Genomic DNA, 24,830 nt, shown 5'->3' with positions numbered 1-24,830 from the left:
AAAGTGGATTTTGCATTATAGGTGCCCTTTCTTTCAGTCTGTGAGCGCATGGATGCCTGTCCACATACATTGGTGGTCAATGTTTTTAAATTAGTCTTCAATCCTCAGTTTGTAGTCAGTAAACATGATCACATTCAGCAGTCACAGCAGAAGTGAGAGACAAAATTTAACTGAAGTCTATTCAAAAGTTAGTATGAATCTATTCTAAGGCTGGAAGCTGTATTAAAAGCAAACAATTGTAAATACACTAATAAGATACTGGCTATTTCTAATGTGTTCATATTATGTTCTCTAACCTCTGTGCACTTAAAGGGGTAGTTCACCCAAAAATGAAAATTACCCCATGATTTACTCACCTCAAGCCATCCTAGATGTATATGAATCTCTTTTCAGACAAATATAATTAGCTATATTAAAAAATGTCCTGGCTCTTAAAGCTTTATATCGTGGGGTCAGACTCAAAGGAGAATTAAAATATACTACTGTAACATTACTAGTCATGTGAAATGATGTAAGATACTCACTTCAGTGTGTTGAGTTGACAGTGTTTATCCTGCAGTAGAGCAGCGATCTGATTCACTCGTGTGTCTCCTAGTTCATGTCCAATCAGATTCAGTTCTCTCAGGAGTAACAGGTTTTTACCCACAATTCCAGTCACATACTGACAGGCTTCATCTGCAGCAGGACCCAAAAACCTGCAGAAGAGAAGATAAAACAGGAATCAATTTATTTAACTGATGTCTGTGTTGATGCAACAGTAATTCTGCTCATTATGAGAGAAACTGCAGGTTCAGGTTCAGACATATTTGTGTGTGCTGAATTATCACCAGTCCTCTCCTGACACACAATACATGTTTGTGGCCTGTTATATAATGTGCTGAATACCAGCACATCTAGTGACCCAAAATGTCTGATTAACCTATAACTTTTAACACAACTAAACTGTGTTGACATTTATCATCAAAACAACAGCAGCTGCAGCATCTGATCTTTCAAGTTTTATTATTTTAAATATTTTTGAAGCTACAAATTGTGTAACAGTGAAACAATATAATATAATATAATATAATATATAATTTATTCACATGCTTATCATTTATTTTGCATTATTTCATCATGTCTCACCTCAGTGTCTTGAGTTGACAGTTTGGATCCTGTAGTAAATCATTGAGCTCCTTCACTCCTGATTGTCCAGGATCATTTCCTGTGAGATCCAGCTCTATCAGGTGTGAAGGGTTTGATCTCAGAGCTGAAGCCAGAGCTTTATAACCTTCTTCAGTGATACTGCAGTCTGAAAGTCTACAAAAAAGGGTTTTATTATATTATATAGTATAATGTACAAGTTATATAATTAATATTACTACAAAAGGTTTAATATCTTTCTTCTTATGATCAGAGAGGAAAAATATTTAAAATATCTGACTGAAGCACGTCTTTCCTTTTTTAGATAATTACAATAATATTTTCATTTTAATCAAAAGAGAATGTTACTATTAAAACCAATCAATGGTTCATTATTCACCTGAGTTTCTCCAATGTGCATTTTGTATTTTCTAATCCAGTCTGGAGTTTCTTCACTCCTGAATCTTGCAGATTATTGTTGCTCATGTCAAGCTCTTTCAGACTGGAGTTTGATCTCAGGACTGTAGCGAGACCTGAACAGCTTTCCTCTGTTAGACCACAATCACGCAGCCTAAAATGATGAACATAAGAGGGAGAATTTACAAATACAATGTACTTGATGCAAACATTTAACAGTTACTAAAGATTAATGTGTTTGACCAGTGTATGGTTCTCATAATTTCCTGAAATACTGTAAATACATGATAACTGAAAACAATACTCACATTAGTGTGTTGAGTTGACAGTGTTTATCCTGCAGTAGAGCAGCGATCTGATTCACTCGTGTGTCTCCTAGTTTATGTTCACTCAGATTCAGCTCTCTCAGGAGTAACAGGTTTTTACCCACAATTCCAGTCACATACTGACAGGCTTCATCTGCAGCAGGACCCAAAAACCTGCAGAAGAGAAGATGAAGCAAGATTCAATTCAGTTCTTAAACAAACTTGGTGAAAACAGCATCTGAGTCTAAAACTACATACAATTCAACATTTTAACTTACTTTAGTGCAACACTGAAATAATATTTCTCAAAAAAAAAAAAAAAAAAATTAATCTCTCACCTCAGTATCTTGAGTTGACAGTTTGGATCCTGTAGTAAATCACTGAGCTCCTTCACTCCTGATTGTCCAGGATCATTTCCTGTGAGATCCAGCTCTATCAGGTGTGAAGGGTTTGATCTCAGAGCTGAAGCCAGAGCTTTATAACCTTCTTCAGTGATACTGCAGTCTGAAAGTCTAGAACCAGAATGAAAATGTCACATTCAGATGATTAATCATTTATTCTAGAAACGACCTAAACAACGTAAATCCCTAAACAGAATATGTTATTCCTTATTCAAATGAACTAAAATTTAGCTGTAAAGCAAAATCTGACTAAATTAAATCATTGATTTAAACAAAAAAATATTTAATTGTTAGACGTCAATTCACTTTAGCATCTTTAGCTTACAGTCACTTTCAAGCTTTAACCTTCTGATGCTCCTCATTTGTGAGGTACACTTGTGCTCTTCATGGTCAAAAGTGACTTTTTTTTTTCAGTAACATAAATGTAATATATTTTTGTTCTATATAGTACTGTGCAAAAATCTTTTTCCATTAGTATTTTCACCAGCTAAAAAATGGTTTATGGTCAGTTATTTCTATCTTTTGCTGTAGTGTGTAAATATCAGTTTACATTTCCAAACATTCATTTTGCCATTAACTTCTCCACACAGAGATCTGATCTCATCATCATTCAGTTCGTCTGGAATGACATGAAGAAACAGAACAAACTGAGACTAAATCTAGAAGAACTGTGACAACGTCTCAAAGATGCTTTAAGAGTAGGGATGGGTACTGAAACTCGGTACTTAATCGGTCCCGGTGCCTAATTATAAAACACCGAAGCATCGATAAGCTCTGACGTTAACGGTTCTGCTGTCGGTATGGAGAAATTAAAAAAATAAATTTCCTATTTATTAATGCTAAATAAACATTACCTAGCATATTTTACCTGACCAGCCTTTTGTAATTTGCGATAATATTTGTTATTCGCCTGCACTGCAGTTATTTGCAATCTCACGCACGGAATGTAGTCTGTTCCGCAGTAGGGATGGGCGGATTGATCCTGAAATATCGAATCGATACTTTCGATTCTGACGTTGTATCGAAAGGATCGATCCTCACATAAAAATATTGATTCTAAAGTGCATTTTTAACCATTAATTTTATTTATTTAACAAGATGTCTGGTGCATAAAATAAGCATCTAAGAGGAACAATAGACTATTAGCGAATTGTTATGTAGGAAAGAACTATTTCTCCTGCTCATCAGAACACACGCAAATGCTGAAAGACAGAACCAATCAATCACAGATGGCGTTCGCTGCTGACGCTTCAATCAACATTAATAATAATCAGAAATGATGTTTCTTCCTCTTTTTCTCATGGCGTTGAAATAATAAAGCACTTTAAAAAAAAATGTTTCTCGAGTAGAAAGTATATTAGAATGATTTCTGAAGGATCATGTGACACTGAAGACTGGATTTACATTTTTCAAAATATATTAAAATAGAAAAGAGTTATTTTAATTGTTCATTTTCCCAATCTTGCTGTTTTTTTTTTTTTTTTTTTTTTTTTTTTTTTTTCAAATACGTGCAGCCTTGGTTAGCATGGTTAAAGACACATTACAAAATCGTACTGACCTCAAACTTTTGCACAGTATAGTGTACATAAAATATGAAATATTTAATTTAATTTTAAAATTAATAAATACTAATACTAATACTACTAATTATTATCATTATACATTTTATTTTGTAACCATGGTTGTTTTTCATCAGGTACACCTTTGTACCTTATCTACCCTTAATGCATGTGTACTTGTATGGTACTAGTATGCTCCCTGGCTTTTAGGGGTAAAGAAAGTAGCACCTGTGATGTTACTGCCCAGTAAAGAGCTTAAATACAAAATTTTAGTATATTTTATTTCTGACAGTGTTATCAAAAAAACAAACAAACAAACAAACAAAATGCTTATGAAATGTTTAAAACACATGACTTTCAAATACAATGTTAAGTAAGTATAATTACTGATTTTATCCTTTTAATAATTTAAAAGATCAGTTTAGTTTAGAGGTATCGGTATCGGTATCGGTACTGATATCGACGATACTTGGCTTGAAAATATCGGTATCGGACCGAAAACAAAATATGAGGTATTGCCCATCCCTATTCTGCAGTACACAGAGCTCGCGCTCGCGCTTATGAAGTGAGGATGGCAGAGACAGCCAAACGATCCAAAGTATGGTTACACTTCACCCGTGTGAACACAGATAATGCTCATTCCAACAAGTGCAACAAGATTTTTGCTTGTAACAAGCGATTTATCAAAACATCTAGCCAAAGTGCATTATGTGCAGATAGAGAAATGCAAAGTTTTCGACTGCCTAGCTTCTACTTCATCATCCGCCTCCTCAGGTATGTATGCTATGTTAAAATAATGACATAAACATCACATAAGGTCTCTCTAAATCAGTATTATAATGTTTATAATTTAATAAACACACATTCAGTTACATATAGCCTACATATAGGCTAAATATTTAGAGTATTTTTTAATGCAGTAGCCTAAATAAATATTAAACATTAAAATGCCTTTATAGTACTGCTTTTACAAATACATAAATAATAATAAACTATGCTAAGAAATTATAAAAAAAATAATAAATAATAAAAAAATATAAAGCAGAGCTTACCTAAAAATTAATTTGTAGTGATTAAATACATTCAATTTAGTGTACATTGCAATAGGTTCCAAACTACTTTTAATTCCAAACACAGTTAACTAATTTTTGTGAATGTGTTCATGATAAAACAAACATTAGCCACAGATGATTGTTTAGCTGCATTTTGCAACTTTTTTTTTTTTTTTAAGCTGCAATTACAGTGAACAAACCCACTTTTCCTGCATCTGGTCCAAGCAAAACACAAACCCTTCACACTTGCAGCTAGTGGAAAGATGCCTGAGGGGAGAGTGAATGAGTGCCACTTAGCCTTGACCAAGTTTATAGTGAAAGGCCTACATCCCTTTGCGACAGTGGAGTCCAACTTTTTTAGGTAACAGTCTGTCAGTATATACATATCAGTGATGCGCGGGTAAATGTATAAACAACCCAAACCCGACCAACGTTTTCAAGTAACCCGTCCGCAACTCGGACCGCAAAAAAAAGAAAAGAAAATATTGTACCCGACCCGCTTCCTGACCCGCATTTTTTTCAAATGGTGCGCTCGCAATCGTGGTGCGCTCAGAGGTACGGCAGCGAGAGCAGGCAGTTCTTGAGGCGACCCATCATTTTCCATTTAAGCTGTCTAGATGTATATTACTGATGAATGCGATGTTTATGTTTCGACCCTGCTTGAAGAATTCATCACCAGGTCAACTGAGAGAAGGCCCACTTTTGGAAAAGTGTGAAAGCCCTTAGGAGCGCAAACTGTTCTTTTTCTGAATGCTGATATAGCCTAGTGTTATGTAATAAAGGCTTGATTTATTCATTTATTTTGTTTCATTTTCTTAATTAAGATGCTGCATGTGTTTATCCAGTCTAATCGAAGTGTGCGTCTCTCCCCCGACTTTCCCAACAAAAACCCCACCCCCTCTCAGAAAATACATAAAACTGACATTACTGAGCTATATGCATTTAAAAGTAACCTATTAAAATGATACAATGGCATTGCTCAGTTCAACGTGTTGGGAAATCGGGAATTTTGTCCCGCGTCAGCATTTATTCAACAGTTAGTTGTATATAAATACTAGTACTATATAAATTACAAAGGTTTAATTGGCATCTTTATTTCAAACGACCTGACCGAGCGCGACCCGAATATCATTAAAAACATTTTTGGATGACTCGTAACCGAGTAACTGATCATTTTGGATCAACCCGCGCATCACTGATACATATACACAGTTGCATTAAATACAGTAGGATAAAGTAAAATTATAAAAGGGCTGTATATTAGTCCCATCACTCCACAAAATAAACAGCAACACAATAGTTCAATAAAGATGAAAAAAACAAAACAAATAAAAGAATGATTATTTATTTGTTTATTTTTATTTATTTTTTTTTTTATTGTAGGGAGATGTGCAAGACACTTAACCCCAAATATACCCCTCCTTCCAGGAGTTATCTCAGTGACACATTAATTCCCTCCTGGTATTATGTTGAAAAGGCTAATGTGATCAGTAAGCTGAAGGATGTGTCAAAGCTGGCCATCACATCAGATGGGTGGACCAGCCTCTGTCAGGACCACTATCCTACTGTTACAGTGCACTACACAAGCCGGGGCAGTGTAAAACAGAAGGTCCTCCACTACCAATCTCAAACTGGTGAAGTAGTGGCAGTGTGACATTCTACAGTTTGAAGATAGTGCCAAGCAAGATTGAAGCTGTGACTGACTATAATGCTGGTAATATGGATGCTGCTATTAAGAATCTACAGATCCTAAAAATAGGATGTTTTGCACATATGTTGAATTTAGCAGCACAGAAAATATACAAAATTGTTGCATTGATAAATGGGCAGCCCGAATCAGAGCAGTGGTCATGTGGTTCCCTTTCCAAAACAGGGTTGACAGAAAAGCAGCAGCTCCTTTGTAAGTCATTTTATATATAATATACAAATGTTGTTTTGGAATTTACACATTTAACAATTTAAGTCAATAATCAAAGGTTTGGTAATTAAATGTATGTTGTCTGTTGTTGTTGTTTCAGGCCTTCCACAACACTTCCTCATCCTTGATGTCAAGACCAGTTGGAACTCGCTCTATCTAATGATAGAGAGATTCATGGAGCAGTTTCCAGCAATACAAGCAGCAGCCTTGGACCCACGCCTTCGAAAAGCAATCACCAAAGACAACCTAGATCATCTGAAGGATGAGGACTTCCATTAGGCTGAGGAGTTTGTCCAGCTCATGAGAGTCCTCTATACATCCACACTGTGTGTGTCATGTGAGAAAAATGCCACCTGTGGACAGATCATACCCATCCTTCAAAAACTAGAAGAGCATTTTACTATGAAGGATGAAGATACAATGTTTGTAGCATCGATCAAAGAGAAGGTGTGGGAGAACCTCTCCCAGCTCTATCAGAATGATGACATTCAAGCCTTCCTGCATGAGGCCACAGCAATGGACCCCAGATTCAAAGGGAGGTCAAAGTGATGAAACTTAGGACAGGCTGAGGAGAAAAGCTATTGAGCCCAATGTGAGACCAACAACAGGGCTCTCAGTTGAGATGACAGACACAGAGCACCAGGAAAAGGAGGAATCAGAAGGAGAAGATGAAAAAAAAAATGGAGGAAACCATTGTTTCACTGCACATAAAAAGGAGTGCCTTAGAGGAGCTATTCTCAGAGGAGGACAGGGAGTTGAGGTTGAGGATCCAAAAGAAAAACCTGTCCCTCAGGGTATTTTCAACTGCAGGGAGCACAATAAGCCAAGGGAGGTCCTGACTTCTGCCAGAAAAGGCCAATATGTTGATTTTTCTCCAGAAGAATGGTTAAAAGCTGCTAGTTCTTTTGCAGCCTACCTGCATGCTCCAACTATGTTCCTTTAACCCTTTAACTGTCACCGTCCACCCTGTGGGACGCCTAAGTTTACTTACCATATTACAAATAAATCCTAATCTATTCATGACAAACTATACATCGTTGAAAATCATGTAGGAAAAGTAATAGATTAATATATGTCCAGAGTGCCACTTAAAAAAATCTACATCATAACATGAGTTCTGACCTTTGTCACAAAAGACTTTCTTCATTGCCTTTTTCCGTATCACACTTTAGATATCATAAGAAATTTTAAATCAGCTCAAAACTTAAAATTTAAAAATTCATCCTTTGAAAGGCATTTTAAAATCAGGCATTGCATTACCATGGAAAATAAATATATCAAAATCATATTACAAAATGATTTCATTGAAATGAATGAAGGGGAGACGAGCGAGCAGGACGATACATCGGTGGAGCAACAGGTGACGGCATTCCTTCACTCAAAGTTGACTGAGTTGGATAGGAGTAACATTGAGGCATGTCATTCACTCCCACGGAGACTTACGTTAGACCAGCCATAATTGTTCGCTTTGCTAATAAGAAGCATAAAACTGAGTTGTTGAAACAGGAAAGATGATTGAAGGGCACGGATGTGTATCTGAATGAACACTTGACTAAGAAAAATGCTGACATTGCCAGACAGGCCCGACTCCTCAGAAGACAGAAGAAAATACAATCAACATGGACTACAAATTGATAGTCAATAGATGACTCAGAAACAATAGAAGAGGTGGATGATTTTTTGGATCGAAATTCAAGCTCTATTTTTCTTAGAGCAGTGGATCGAGAGGAGATAATAGATAGTGTAAGAAAATGTAAAAGTAAATCTTTTCTTGACTGGAATAATATTGATATGATTATAATAAAAAAAAGTTATTGTGGATCCATTAACTTACATCTTTAATTTGTCTTTTCAATCTGGTAAATTTCCAAATAAAATGAAAGTTGCAAAAATAACACCATTATATAAAAATGGGGATAGACATTACTTTACAAATTATAGACCTGTTTCTATACTCCCCCAGTTATTGAAAAACCTTTTATAGAAAGAATAAAAAGAATTTTATTGAAACACATAATCTTCTAGTTGATAGTTAATATGGATTTCGGACAAATAGATCAACAACTAATGGAATTAATTGAGGAAATTACAAATGGTATAGATAAAAAGAAACATGTAGTAGGAATTTTCATAGATTTAAAGAAAGTTTTTGATACCATAAATCACAATATTTTATTACAAAAACTAGAGAGATATGGTATTAGAGGGGTGGGTTTGGACTGGGTGAGTAGTTATCTGACAAACAGGAAACAGTTTGTAGAAATTGGTGAACATAAATCTGTATATATGAACATAACTTGTGGTGTACCTCAAGGATCAGTTTTAGGTCCAAAACTGTTTATAATGTTATATTAATGATATGTGTAGAGTATCAAATACACTAAAATTTATTTTATTTGCAGATGATACAAATATTTTTTTGTTCTGGTGATAATTTACAACAGCTTTTGAAGGTGATGACAATTGAAATGTATAAATTAAAACATTGGTTTGATGTAAATAAATTGTTCTTAAATATAAGTAAAACTAAGATTATGTTATTTGGAAGATATAAAACAAATCCTCAAATTGAATTGAAAATTGATAATAAAAAATATAGAAAGAGTATATGAAAATAAATTTCTTGGTGTAATTTTAGATTATAAGTTATGTTGGAAACCTCAAATAAAGTATGTTAAAGCAAAATTGGCTAAGACTATAGCTATTTTGAATAAAGCAAGATATATTTTGGACAATAGATCAATGCATATTTTGTATAATACATTTATATTACCGTATTTTAGTTATTGTGTAGAGATCTGGGGAAATACCTACAAAAGCAATTTACAATCGATATGTATATTACAAAAGAGAGCAATCAGAATTATTAATAATGTGGGATATCTGGAACAGACAAATATATTTTTATTTTTAAAGTCAGATATACTGAAGTTCATTGATTTGGTTAAATTTAAAACTGCACACGTTATGTTCAAAGCAAGAAATATGTTACTTCCGGGAAACTTACAAAAATGTTCTTGGAAAGGCAGGGTGGGTATAATTTGAGGGAAGAGTTAAACTTTAAAAATGTTAAAATAAGAACAACTTTAAAAAGTATGTGTATCTCTGTCTGTGGGGTGCAGCTGTGGAATGGTTTGGAGCATGTGTTAAAGCAATGTATAAATATTAAACAGTTTAAGACATGGTATAAAGCCATTTTACTTAAAGGATATGTGGATATATACAGGTGATTGTGAGGGTTGCGGGGTTAAAAGGTGGATTGTATGAGAATGGGTGATTGGTTGTTTTGGGAAGAAAGTATTTGGTTGGTGTTTAGTTTTTGTGGAATTGTTCTCTTACAAAGATATTGGTATAAATAAAAGACATAAGGGAACGTTTTGGAATTGTATAGGGGGTGGAAAAAATAAGCTTTAGCTTCATCCCACTCCTTTTCGAACATTTTTCTGTAATGTATGAAGTTTTTGGGATGTTTTTTGTTGGCACGGCAACACACATATGTGTATTTGTTTGTTTTAAATTATGTTTTGTTCGAAATAAAAATGAAAATGAAATGAAATGAAATTATCTGTATCATATAAAGTGATATATAACAAACATGTCTTGACTCCACTAGTTAACATTTTTCTGTTCATCATACTGAGCATTTTCAGTATGCATGTTGTTTGTTAGTTTTAGAAGATACTATTATTTTAAGCAAAATATAAAAATGGTCCAGACTTCAAGACGAAAACCCTGAACTCCCATACAGTATATTTTATCAGTAAATGTAATGCAAAAACTTAAAAATAATAATAGCCTGAAAACATCTTGTCTTAGCTTTTGATATCCAATTATATATACAAACAGATATGCTTCATCACAGATACAAATGAACCATCAAATGTATATTAAGTTATCCCTACCTTGAACATAACCAAATACAATGGTATAGCACAATGCGTCGGCTTAGGACAGTGTCAATGACAGACCAAATCAGAAAAAAAAAAAAAAAAAAAAAAAAAAACACTACGGCAGGCATAAATATAAAAGCACAACATACAGACTTGTTCATTATCTAAGTCTAATTTTCACCTTATGTTTTTGTTGAGCTCAATTTTGGTCTGTTGTCACACAACTTACCTCAGTATCTCCAAATGACACTTCATATTTTCCAGTCCAGTGCAAAGCAGCTTCACTCCTGAATCCTGCAGATTATTATTGCTCATGTTCAGCTCTTTCAGACTGGTATCTGATCCAAGAACTGTAGCCAGAGCTGAACAGCTTTTGTCTGTTAAGCCACAATCATTTAGCCTATGAGGGAAATAAGATTACACAATAATTAGATTGAATCAATTTGCTAAATACCAGAGCTGTAGACTCGAGTCACAAACTCGAGTCCAAAATTTGAGGACTTGTGACTTGACTTGACATAATAAAAGACTTGTGACTTGACTTAGACAACAATGACTCGAGACCTGACTTGAGCCCTGTCATCATGGCCTACCTTCTATTTGATTAAAAAAAAAAAAAAAAAAAAAAAAAAAAAAAAATTCTGTTCTGATCAATATAGGCTGGTTACTAAAGCGCATGATCACACTGGCATGATTAGCACAGCTTTTGGCACTGAGCCAGAGACAGACTCACTAAGTGAGCGCTTGTTAGTGTTTTCATCCACATGTTTAGGATATTTAATGTTTTAGACATTTAAAATGCACATGATCACTATAAACCTCTTACAATAATAATAAGAAGATGAAGAATAAACACTGATTTATATTGAAACAGCAGTAGCCTAATAATAGGCTAAACCTTTCGAACATAATTTTTTTTGCACGTCAAAAGTTTGTTTGTAGCCTACATTTTAAGGTCACTCAATTCTTCCTGTTTATCAGCCACTCACTTTCAATCTACCTAACACTGTTCGGGAAGCAGACACACTCTGTCAGTTAAAACTGAAGTTGTAAAGGATTGTTAGGCTGCATTAATTAGGTCAACCGGAACCAGGAACACTTCCCATAACACCTGATGTACTTGTTGCATCGTAAGAAGAATGGCATCTACGCTAATATTAGTCTGTTTCTTTCTTATTCCAAGGTCACCGTAGCCACCAGATCCAGTCTGTATCCAGATCAGATGGTGGATCAGCACCTATAGACGACCTCTACAGCCCTGAATGTCAGCGGGGATCATGTCAACTAGATGAGCCCCAGAGACGGATCATCAATGAGGAACTTATCACCTAGACGGCCGTCGGCGCAAGACCACAGGAACCAGATGAGTCCTCTGCAATCTGACTTTGCTGCAACATGGAACTTTTGCATTATTGACACACTATTGTCCTATTTAATACTGTAAAGTTGCTTTGACACAACCTGTTTTGTTAAAAAGCGCTGTATAAATAAACATGATTGATTGATTTTAGAAGAAATGGATGAATTCACGTGTTGTATATCCGACAGAAACAACTTGTTTAAAACAGAAAATACATTTACTTACACATATTTGTCTGAATAGCTACAGTTTTACCGTGAATAATTTTGCATGCCTCATTTCTTAAACCCTGAACGGTGTGGTGCCAGACGTTCGTGGCTACTTGTGGCAAAGTCAACATATTAACTCAACCACTAGAATTATTACCATATTAAAATTTTATTTTGAATGAAGAATAACAAAGACTAAAATAGATTATGACTATTATTGCACACGTCTCTGTGACAGCATGAAATTTGAATAATTTGTTATCATCAATATTTGTTGAAGGAATAGCCTATATAAGAACATAAAATAATATAGAACTATAAGAAAACACATCCAATCCATCTTTTAAATCCATTCACTGATGGTTTCCTATTTTTTAACATTTATATACATTATAACTATTCTTATATATTCACTTTTCTGCTTCATTTCATGTATCTCTTTGCCCAGTAATTAACGTTCTGTATCAACGTATCAGTTTAGGACTTAAAGTACCATACATGTTTTGTAAATATTCTAAATAATACCTGTCAATCATGTCAATAAAAAAATAAATGTCTATGTCTGTAGACCTACGTCAGTAGGTGGCGATAAATGAGTGCATGTACATTTAGCACGTATTAGCAAGTTATTAAATATGACTCAGTTGATTCATTAAAATCACTGAATCATTAATAAATGAAACTTAAATTAGACTTTAAATAAATTATTCATTCACTTAGGCCTATATTTCTTCACAAACAATGATTCATTCCTTAATGAAACTCCACTAATTATTATATATTTATAATTATGCTTACTATAGACTATTATTGATTTTAAATTTACTGTAGTAATTAACACAGACAAACTAATTTGGGCAAACAGCGCTAATGACTTGTTTACGACTTGACGCCTAAAACAACTCAACTTGGACTTGCCCGTCTTGGCTCAGCACTTGACTCAAGACTTGAATGCAAAGACTTGAGACTTACTGGTGACTAGCAAAACAATGACTTGGTTCCACCTCTGCTAAACACAAATAATAAATATTAGAGGTCGACCGATGTATCGGTTTTGCTGATTAATCGGTATGATAGTTGATTGGTGGAACTATCGGTTATCTGCAAAAATCCATGCCGATAGTTTTTTTTTTTTCCGGTTTGGGTCTGTTGCTGGAGCAGCTGAGAAGGTCGTCATTATACAGCAAAGTACCTATAGTGTTTGTTATACAGCAGGAGAGCGGCCTCTAGTGGCGGAAATCACTGACAGCACGTGCCGTTTGTTTAGACATGTGACACTGCGCGCTGCACAGAGCGGGACACTTCAAAGACAGATTTAAAACATTGACAACAAAACGCTGTGTACAGTATACTGTAGTGCATGTTTTCATGTCATTACTAAGCGATGAATTTGTTGACTAGATGCTGCATTAGTGGAGAAAAGACAGCAGTATACTTTTGAACGTTTGGTGATCAAATAAAGTCTTGTAGACCGTTACTTGAATTGAACGCGACGCGTCCAGTGTGTGTGATACCGGATAGCTGCGAGTTTTTCTAGACGCGGCGCTGCACTTTTGCCCGTTGTGTGACTAACATACGTGATGCGATCTAAACCCAACACATGGTGAAATTTGACTTTTTTTAGGTTTTGATACCATATGAAAGCTGGGTTCAAGCCCTTTCCAAAAAGTTTTTTTATTTTGTTCATAGCTTGAACATAACAGAGTTATGGCTATCTTAAGTTGGCTGATAGCGATGATTTTCAGGAATGGAATTTTGAGAAAAACTTCGAAGCTTTAAAGTGAGACAGCTTTCACTTTCAATTTACGGGTTTACCGAGAGCTGTCTGTCAAATTAGGTGCGCTATACTGCATCATTACACAAACAGACTAACGTTGTCTATCATGTAGTGATGGGTCGTTCTTGAATCGATGGTTGAATCTTTAATGTGACTCGGGACGAACGAGTCGTCTCAGGGAGTGATTCGTTCAGTCGCGCATGCGCAACATCCTATAGGTTCTGTACTGGAATTAGTTCACCTGTTACGAGTCTTCGGGTTTTTCGAATCAGTTCATCCTATGGCGCTGGTGATTTTCAAACCCGAGGACTCAAGAGATGAACTAATCAATTCTCTTTCCGGCTCAGACTCTATAGGTTTAGCTTATGGTGCTGTCACGTGATGAACGAACGACTCGAACCCGAGGACTCGAGAGATGAACTAATCAATTCTCTTTCCGGCTCAGGCTGCATAGGTTAACATTACGGGGCTGTCACGTGATGAACGAACGACTCAAACCCGAAAACTTGTCAGATAAGAGGCGCGGTGAGCTAATAGTAGACTAGACCCAGGTAAACAATGAATTAATATTTTTTGTTTCTTATAGCATTATAGTTTTGTCTTGTTTGTAGTGTGATCAACGTTTGTGTAAGCAGTACATGCGTTAGGGAGGTAACACATAACATTTTAATTATATTTTGCTAAAATGAACGAAATGACTCGAAAAAAGATTCGTTCATTTTGCTGAACGTGACTCAAAGTTCCGAGTCGGTAAAATGATCCGAACTTCCCATCACTACTATCATGTGCATAGTCTCTAGTGCATAAAACAGACTGTCATCAGACTCCTCCTCTTTAGTAACTTCATCATCCGATCCTTCATCTCTGGATGTGAAATAGTCCATTATAACATTGTTTAGGGCACTGACATCACCAAGATTGAGCAGATTGAGATGAGTAAAATCGGTTAAGCGAGCAGCTGCAATACTTTAGATGGGGTTGTTGCGCTCCGCCATCTCACAATATTAAAAGAAAATTTTAAAAAATAAATAAAAAACTTGCGTGCAGTAGTTTACACAGGACTGGCGGAGAATGTGAATTGATACGCCTTTACTAAATATGTTACATGGTTTATTTTGATAGGCTAACTGTTTTTGTGGTGTTAAGGGAAAGCACCTCAGCAACGTGTTCTTAGTATAAGAGAAAGACAGTCATTTCTGCTTGCTGCCTGCTTTTCTGCACTAAACAAGTGAATTTTGCCGAGATATTTTGAGAAATTATAGACAAGATGTTACAGAATAATAATTTAATAAAAACTTTTTTTTTTTTTAATCAAAATATCACATTTCCTGAAAACGTCCCAGCGCGACATCCCACGGGTTTTCCTAGATCGCATCACATATTTTTATGTTTTGATTAGATAACCACAAATGTTCTAGAATAGAAGCAGTTAAATTGTGAAAGTACACAATATCCATGTATGCAATTTCAATACTGTGGCCTTTGTGTAGACATTTAAAGATGGCCATCTTTAGCTTGATGGTTGATGTAATGGTAACACTTTACAATATGAGTCCATTTGTAACATTAAGATTGATAAAAGCTGTAGAATAGAAGTATTGTTCCTTGTTAGAGTGTGTTTATTACAGCATTTACTGATATATTTAAAAATTTGTAGTTGCTTTTGTTAACGTTAATGAACAATGAACTAACTGTAATGATCAATATATAATTAATATTACTATTTTTATTCATTTTATTACAAAGTATGGTTCAGTAGGCTACTTTTTTTTTCTTTAAATGGTAGAGCACTATTTATTTTCCATTCAGTATCCATTTTAAAAACTATCGGTCGATTAATCGGTATCGGCCAGTGTGGCCCAACCTAGTTATCGGTAAAATCCATTATCGACCTCTAATGAATATATTAGTTAATCTACAGCTTTAATTACAATGAATTATACATTTGAAAGTGCTAGATCCATGGTTTCAAGGAAAAGCATTACTGAGCGAATTAAAACTGATTAAACACCTTGACCACTGTGATCAGGTTCTCAACATTGGCTACAATGTCACGCGGTTCCACAGTATTTTTTATATAAATATTATATTCTCTGCTGCGGTACTGAGCTGAACTTATATGGAGAATGATAAATATACAGTTTCGTGACAACTTTCTTGTCATGTTGGTCTCACTAATTTTATGTTGTTTCAACTTGCATTTAGGTTAGCACAACTTTCTCATCTTGCTGGACTAACTAAAAACCTAAAAGTTGACTCAGCTTCACCTTTGTTATCCCAACTATTAATTCTAGGTTTAAGGAACTCCAACATATGTTTAACCAACATAAGTTTTTTTAGCTTATTTAACACAACATTTTAAGGCAGCCAGGTTACAAATTATTTTAAGTTGAATCAACTTATGTTTTTACAGTGTAGCTGATTATCTGTTGACATTTACTGCAAACATTTGAGAGGACATTTGATTGACTAACCATCATCATTCAAAACACTTCTCTCACGTCAAACCTCAGCATCCCTGAACAAAGCACTTTCTGCTACTAACATTAATTGTTACATTGTACATTTTTTCTATATTTTACAATTTTTGATGGTGGTCATTTTTATCCATGAGGATCACAAGTGTGACTATTTGTTATTTATTTATTATTTTTTTAAGAACCACTTAGCTTTTCAAATCATGCCATCATTTTTTGGTGTGTCGTAAATGCTATAAAAAAAGTTTTGTGCCATTCCAATGAAGTTACAATTTTCAAAATGTATAATATTTTGGATAAAAGTGACTGAAGAGTTCACCCTCAGTAAAATTGCATGAGGTCCCCTCTCTGATCAGCTAATATTTTTTCATCTAGAGCCAAACATGCTTCATTAAAGCCATTTCTGCTCCATGTGTGTTGCTTCTCTACGCCGCTAAAGATGTAAAGCACTACAAGAGATGCAGATGATGTGGTTATTTAAAAAAACAGCAGCAAAACAGACTTTCAAAAACATGTTTGATATTTTCTCTAAAATGATTCAAAAACAATGCAGTAAATAACAAGTGTAGTATTTCTGGCAGGTCACGTCATTTAAACTTGCATCAGCGGATTATCAGCTGGTCCACGTCTAACTACACTCTCAGAAAAAAAGGTACAGTTCTGTCACTGGGGCGGTACCCTAAGGTACAAAAGTGAAAAGGTACATTTTTGTACCTTACCTACCCCTAAACAGTATATATTAGTACCTTAAAGGTAGATTTTAGTATTTTAAAATAGTTTTATTTGTCCCACATATAGCATGTAACTCCATTCCAGTTTTTTTGTAGGTGTACTTTAGATGTGGAGCATTAACCCAAATAAACAACATGTTAAAGAGTATTTCATAATGAACAATTATAATTAGGAAATAATTTGTAGAGGACAAGAAAAGACAATTAAAACTTTTAAAATATTAAAATTGAAATTATTGGACGAGAACTGAACTGAGCTGATGACGACATCACTGTTTACTCCACAGCTGCTTTATAAATTAATTAAACTGATTCTTAAATTGATGGACTTTACATATTTACTGAATCAAACTGAATCAACATTGAACTGATTTTAACTGAATAAAAAAACTGATTTGTTCATTTTCTAAGTCTAGTTTTCTTATATATTTTGTTGAGCTCAATTTTGGTCAATTGTCACAACTTACCTCAGTATCTCCAAATGACACTTCATATTTTTCAGTCCAGTGCAGAGCAGCTTCACTCCCGAATCCTGCAGATTATTATTGCTCATGTTCAGCTCTTTCAGACTGGTATCTGATCCAAGAACTGTAGCCAGAGCTGAACAGCTTTTGTCTGTTAAGCCACAATCATTTAGCCTATGAGGGAAATAAGATTACAGAATAATTAGATTGAATACATTTGCTAAATACAATTAATACATTTATTTTTCATCTATATATCTATAATTACAATGAATAATAAATCTGAAAGTGCTAGTTCCATGGTTTCAAGGAAACTGAGCGATTCTGATTAAACATTGTGATCAGGTTCTCAACACTGGCTACAATGCACAATGCTGTAAAAACATGTAAAAACACAATACTCTTTACAGAGTGCTTACAAAAAAATATACACAGGAATGTTTGAAAGCAGCTGCCTATCAACAGGTACCACACTGAGCCAGTATTTGGTACTACTGGTACTGCAGAAAGCCTGGAGTTATACATTAAAATAAATCACAATCACTAGGTTGCTGATTATCTGTTGGCCTTTACTGCAAACATTTGAGTGGAAATTTGATGGAGTAAACATCATCAGAAATACTAAGATTTGATATTTTAAATGAACAAAGCGCTTTCTGCTACTAACATGTTTCAAGAAGAACAAAACACTTCATTCTCATCTAAAGAAAAACACAAGAACATTTTTTTAATCATTTTCCAGATTTTCCATGACATTTTATATTTCTCCAATTTCCCATGCATTTTCCAGGACTACAAAATCAGTAATTAATTTGCTTTTCCAGGGTGCATGGGAACCCTATATAAATTTTTTTTTTTTCTCAGATTAAAACTTTTTTAACTTACAGAGCTCTTTTGGAGGTTTTGATGACTCCCAATAATCTAATAAGACACTCGTCTGATTTCTTGAATTTCTGAAGCTCAAACTCCTCCAGCTCCTCCGTTGATGTCAACAACACAAAGGCCAAAGCAGACCACTGGGCAGGAGAAAGATCAGCAGATGAGAGACTTCCTTTGCTAAGGTGGGTCTGAATGTCTTTCACCAGAGTTTGGTCGTTCAGTTCATTCAGACAGTAGAACAGATTGATGGATCTCTCTGGAGGCAGATTAGCTTCAAATTTCTGCTTGATGTACTGAACTATTTCCTTCTTGCTCTGGTCATTTTCATTTTGCTGTGTTAACAGACCCTGTAAGAGTCGCTGATTGGACTGGAGTGACAAACCAAGGAGGAATCGAAGAAAAAGATCCAGGTGTCCATTATCACTCTCTAGTGCCTTGTCCACTGCAGTCTTGAGCAAATCAATCATGGTTTGATTTTTGTTTTCCTGTTCTGTAGACTCATGGACAAATATACTTTTCTTCTTTATGTCTAAAAACAGATGTGCATAAAGGGCTGCAATAAACTCTTGAATGCTCAAGTGAACAAAGCAGTACATGCTACCAAGAACAATCCCTGTTTCCTCCTTAAAGATCTGGGTACACATGCCTGAATACACTGATGCCTTATAGACATCAATACCACAGGCTTCCAGGTCTGATTCATAGAAGATTATATTGTTTTTTTTCTAGCTGATGAAATGCCAGTTTCCCAAGTGAAAAGATGGCATCTTTATCCCAGGAAACATCTGGTGTATATTTTCCATCATACTTTCGTCTGCTCTGCTGGATCTGAAATCTGAGAAAGTGTGAGTACATTTGTGTCAGAGTCTTAGGAGTGTCTTCAGTAGTAGATTCCTGCTTTTTTTTGCAGGCGTCTTCAGCCTGATTATTTTTCACATCATTATTTCTTTTTGCCTCTAAAATGTTCTGGAGAACAGTTGCTGAAATCCAGCAGAAGACTGGGATGTGGCACATGATAAAGAGACTCTTTGATTGTTTAACATGTTCGATGATTTCTTTGGCCAGATTCTCATCTGTGAATCTTTTTCTGAAGTACTCCTCCTTTTGTGCATCATTGAATCCTCGTATCTCTGTCAGCCGGTCGATACAGTCAGGAGGAATCTTACTGGCAGCTGCTGGTCTGGTGGTGATCCAGATGAGAGCAGAAGGAAGCAGATTTCCCTTGATCAGGTTCGTTAGGAGAACATCCAGAGATGATGGTGAAGACACATCATGCAATATCTCATTTTCCATAAAGTTTAAAGGAAGACGAAATTCATCCAGACCATCAAGAATGAACAAGACTCTTTGGTTCCTTCTTGTAAGGTTTAGTTCTTTTGTCTCAGGGAAAAACTGAGTTATAAGGTCCATCAAACTTAGTTTTTCTTGGTCCTTTAAGTTCATCTCTCTGAATGGAAGAGGAAATATGAAGCTGATATCTTGATTTTCTTTTCCTTCAGCCCAATCCAGAACAAACTTCTGCACAGAGACTGATTTTCCGATGCCAGCAACTCCTTTTGTCAGTACAGTTCTGATCTGCTTGTCTTCTTCAGGTGCTTCAAACAAATTTTTGCATTCAACCTGTATTTCTTGTGATTCATGACGCCTGGAAGCAACTTCAATCTGTCTTACCTCATGTTCAGTATTGACCTGTTCACTACAACCCTGAGTGATATAGAGATCTGTGTAGATGTTATTCAGAAGTGTAGAGTCACCTTGCTTTGCAATTCCTTCTAAAACACATTGATACTTTTTCTTTAAGCTACATTTTAGCTGATGAATGAAGAACAGCTCATCTAAACACAGGGACAAAAATAAAATGGATTTTGTTTAGCATTTTAGTTTTAATATTTTCTCTCATACATTTATAAGTGGAAATGTGACAGTAGGGCTGCTCGATTTTGACAAAAATCATAATCACAATTATTTTGGTCAATATTGTAATCACGATTATTTAACACGATTATGACAGGGTCCAAAACTTTATATTAGTGATTAATTTAAAGATAGCAATACAGCAGAAAAAAAGATACAAATAAAAAAAAAAACAGTGCTTTAAAAAAATACTGAATACTTTTATGCAAGTCTAAAGTAGTCTAACAATACTACAGAAATTGAATGTAATTATTTAAATGTAAAATAAAACGGCGTCTTTACTGTAATAGTTAAACATGCTTTGTTTCTGATTAAAACTACAAACGTCATTCTTTCAAGAGCAGTGAGTGATTTTTCTCTTTGTATTTTTACGTTTTATTCATATTAGGCACAGAGAAGGCAGAAGGAATATTATGTGTTGCCGCTTTAACCACACGGGTCCAATAAACTGTTGCACACGTATTTTCATTCTCAACTGTTTATGATCATTTAAGACATAACTGACTAGCGTTTACATGAACAATCACCAAGCGCCTCATTTTAAAATATATTTGCATGTATTTGAGCGTTTAGGCGCGCACCTTAAAAGATAACTTTACATGTCCGTGTTCTGCTCCGTCTCTGAGCGCACATACAGAACAGCACAAGTTTTCTTATGCGCATTTTAAAAACACAACATCAAAGAAACATTAATAAATCAAGTTTAACCCGTTTTATGAAAGTCGCGTTACATGATTTTGCTGACTTGCATGTGAAATTAGACTTTTATGAAGGAGCGATTCTACTTCGCACCACTGGAAAGGGGGCGGAATGGGGCGCAATAATCGTTTCATCTCGATTACTGCATTTTCATGATCGTTTGAAGCAGAAATCGAAATTGAAACTGAATTTCGATTAATTGCACAGCCCTATGTGACAGATGATCACGAGTCTCTTACCTTCTAAAGTATCAGCAGCTTCATCTTGCTTCATCTCTCTCAGGAAGTAGAGTGTGAGATCAAGAGCTGCTTCTTTGATACTGCATCTGTTCTCATTAAAATCCTTCACAATGTATTGTACATCGTCTTCTTGTAATATTTTCTTAAACTTTTCCAGCTCATTCTTCAGAAATGTAATTATTTTGCTTTCAAGATTCTAAAATAAAAAATTTAAAAAACTTTATGCGTTTCTAAAAGTTCAAATTTCTATTGAATATTCTTGCAAGTGTTGTTCAGTAAACTATTTGTTGTTATAAATGTAAACATCATTGAAAATGTGTTTTCCTACCTGGAAGATCCACAGAAGATTGTCTTTGAAATTCTTGTAGTTCCTGTGAGTCTGGACGTCTGAATCTGATGTCTCATATTGAAACCTATTAGTGAATAAAATGAAGTACTGCATTTTCAGGGAAACTATTAGAGAAATAATTTGTAAATATTTTTTAGCAAAGACAGAAAGCAATAGCTGTTTAAGTTCACACTGTTAAAGCATAGGATCTATTTAGGTATATATTTAGGTAAATATTAGGTCTCATTTTAATCTTCTTTACTGATGCTCTCAGCCTCTTAATGAAAATGCTGAAAAATATTTACACAATATAGATTCATGATAAATATTCAACAAAATTAAATTAAATCTTGCAGTCCATGTACAACCAACAATAAGAAAAACATTAAATACCTTTTGGTAGATGATGCTTTTTTCTCACTTAAGCCCGGTGGTTCATCTTTTGACCGGTCACTCTTCACAGACACAGAGCTGGACACATGTGAGCCTGATCTTACACTAATGACACAAACAGAGAAAGTTACAGGAGATACTTCAGTCTCATTTGAAGAGATTTTATGAGCCAAATGGGAGTTTGTTTAGTCCAGTTTAACACAAACTAATTCACTAACTCATCAGGCCTGCTATAAAGGAATCATCTCTTAGTCAAGTGAAGCGCTGCTTTCTCATCCTGCACAGATTCTACTTCACTAAAAAACACACCTGGCTAAAAAAACTGTGTTATAGTGCAACCATACTAAAACTATTGGGTAAACAAACTCTGTTGACCCCACTGACAGAAGAGAAAATACTAAAACAAATTTAACTTGTATCCATGAATCTTGTATGTATAGCAATGAATATGATGAACAATGAACTATGTACAGTCAACAAGTCTGGCAAAGAGACAAAATCTTTTACATTTCTCTTTAAAAATACCCACAAATTTACACTTTAAGAGTTTGATGTATATTTTAATTTTTATTATTTTACGTTATATCTAGTTTGCCCATTATTGACATTTGTTATGTGCTCTGTTTAATAGTACTTTAGTTCATTTTGCTGGGAAACTGCCATCTAGTGGACTCTATAAGAACTGCGGATGAGGAAAAAAACAGGAAGTAAGCAGCTGAACGCATGTCTGATGTATGTTCATTAGATGTGGTGCTTTTTGGGCTAATCCTCATCTTTCCTTGCTTTTAAGAGTTTTGAAGAGCAATGGCTGTAAGTTTCTTTATCTATTTAATTTGGGTGATATATACATTTTTGATATTAATGTGTGCAAAATTAACAGCATTCTTATAACCTGTATATTTTAATTTGTGTAATTTAAACATCCACAGGAGATTGTCTTTGAAATTCTTGTATTTCCTGTGAGTCTGGACGTCTGAATCTGATGTCTCATATTGAAACCTATTTGTGAATAAAATGAAGTACTGCATTTTCAGGGAAAATAAAAATAAAAACTGCATTTTCAGGGAAACTATGAGAGAAATAGCTGTTTAAGTTTGCACTGTTAAAGCATAGGATCTTTTTAGGTATACATTTAGGTAAATATTAGGCCTCATTTTAATCTTCTTTACTGTTGCTCTCAGCCTCTTAATGAAAATGCTGAAAAATATTTACACAATATAGATTCATGATAAATATTCAACAAAATTAAATTAAATCTTACAGTCCATGTGCAACCAACAATAAGAAAAACATTAAATACCTTTTGGTAGATGATGCTTTTTTCTCACTTAAGCCCGGTGGTTCATCTTTTGACCAGTCACTCTTCACAGACACAGAGCTGGACACATGTGAGCCTGATCTTACACTAATGACAAAGAACAGAGAAAAACTAGGAGATACTTCAGTCTCATTTGAAGAGATTTTATGTGCCAAATGGGAGTAATTTAAACATGTTTTAGTTATAAAACTAATTAGAGACTGCAATTTTTCCTTTAGTTTCACTTAGTTTAACTTGCTGTCAAACTTCAGAAATATTAAACATGAAGGGCGGACAGTACAACATTCAATACCCACTAAATATGCAACCCCAAACGTGTAATGCAATCAGATTCATATGATAAATTATGGATGATCTGTTGATGTCATTTCTACAGGTTCTGATAGGTTAACAGTACAGATAATTCTAGCAACATACAAACATGGTGTTCTTTTTTTCCCCCACAGAAAGTGTTTAAATAATTATCTAAAAACAGACTCAGTCTTACCTCTGTTTCTGTGAGAGACTCATCTCAGACTGAGAGTCCTTTCCTTGCTTTTCTGACATACTGCAGATAAACTGTCAGTGATCAGCACTGGGTTGTCAAAACAATCTGCTGTTCAGTTTGACCTGGAAAGGATGGTCGTTAATGAGATGAATAAATACGTTGAGTTAACAGAAACAGCAACAAAAACACTATATAAATAAAGTTACAAGAGTTATAAACAAATGCATTTCCGTGTAGAAAAACCAAATGGTCTTATTGAGAAATGGCTGGTTTAAAAATACTTCCGATTTCGCGTCACAAAAACAACAGCATGAAACAGAAGGCAAAATACGGGAAAACCTGCAGAAACACCAGGGCTCTCAACACACGCATTTCAACCAGTTCACACGCTCTCACGCCACACCTTGTATTTCTCACGCTAAGAAATAAGGGATAACTTGTCCTGCTATATAATGTTAATGGACGAAGTGCAGGCTTTGCAGAGAAAAGTTCTCTGCCGAGTTCATAGCTGTCTTGAGAGTTAAATGCCACCTACCAGCCAAGAAATTAGAATTTGCTGTTTTCTGGTATATTACGTGATCCCGCTACAATCACGTTCGTCACTAGGCAACGTAAACGCGCACACACGGGAATCGTTGCGGGGCTGCCGCTTTCTCTCGCAATGGAAGCGTTTAGTGCAGTTGAGGCGGTGGTCGCGTTGCGGTCTCGGAGCGGACGTTGCCATTTGTATTTACTAGAAACTAAATGAATTCAGCATTTTTTTTATTTATTTATTTTTTTTTTTTTTCATTTTACGATTCCTAGACAAAATCACTTGCCTGTCGGGAGAGACGTGTGTCCAAAGAAATAATTTGTGCTCTGTGTTTCTGCAGAATAAAGAAACTTGAGACC

The 24,830-nt window shown here is 35.0% G+C and overlaps 1 protein-coding gene across 1 annotated transcript in view; it reads right to left on the bottom strand.

Annotated features, from left to right (window-relative positions):
* The window catches only part of LOC127160688 (NACHT, LRR and PYD domains-containing protein 12-like), a 45,797-nt gene extending 21,736 nt beyond the window's left edge, over positions 1 to 24,061 (bottom strand). Inside the window, 13 exon segments of the mRNA XM_051103341.1 lie at positions 525 to 695; positions 1,126 to 1,299; positions 1,523 to 1,693; positions 1,848 to 2,018; positions 2,183 to 2,356; positions 10,894 to 11,064; positions 17,686 to 17,856; positions 18,568 to 19,283; positions 19,285 to 20,396; positions 21,414 to 21,609; positions 21,742 to 21,826; positions 23,435 to 23,539; positions 23,940 to 24,061. Of these exon segments, the coding sequence (XP_050959298.1) occupies positions 525 to 695; positions 1,126 to 1,299; positions 1,523 to 1,693; positions 1,848 to 2,018; positions 2,183 to 2,356; positions 10,894 to 11,064; positions 17,686 to 17,856; positions 18,568 to 19,283; positions 19,285 to 20,396; positions 21,414 to 21,609; positions 21,742 to 21,826; positions 23,435 to 23,539; positions 23,940 to 23,998 (3,476 nt within the window). The 5' untranslated portion in view covers positions 23,999 to 24,061.
* Positions 24,062 to 24,830: the final 769 nt, after the last annotated feature.

This window comes from Labeo rohita, unplaced genomic scaffold (assembly GCF_022985175.1).
Source record: "Labeo rohita strain BAU-BD-2019 unplaced genomic scaffold, IGBB_LRoh.1.0 scaffold_428, whole genome shotgun sequence".
Lineage (NCBI taxonomy): Eukaryota > Metazoa > Chordata > Actinopteri > Cypriniformes > Cyprinidae > Labeo > Labeo rohita.
Note: the sequence above shows the minus strand (reverse complement) of the source record. Positions and strands in the feature narration are given on the sequence as shown.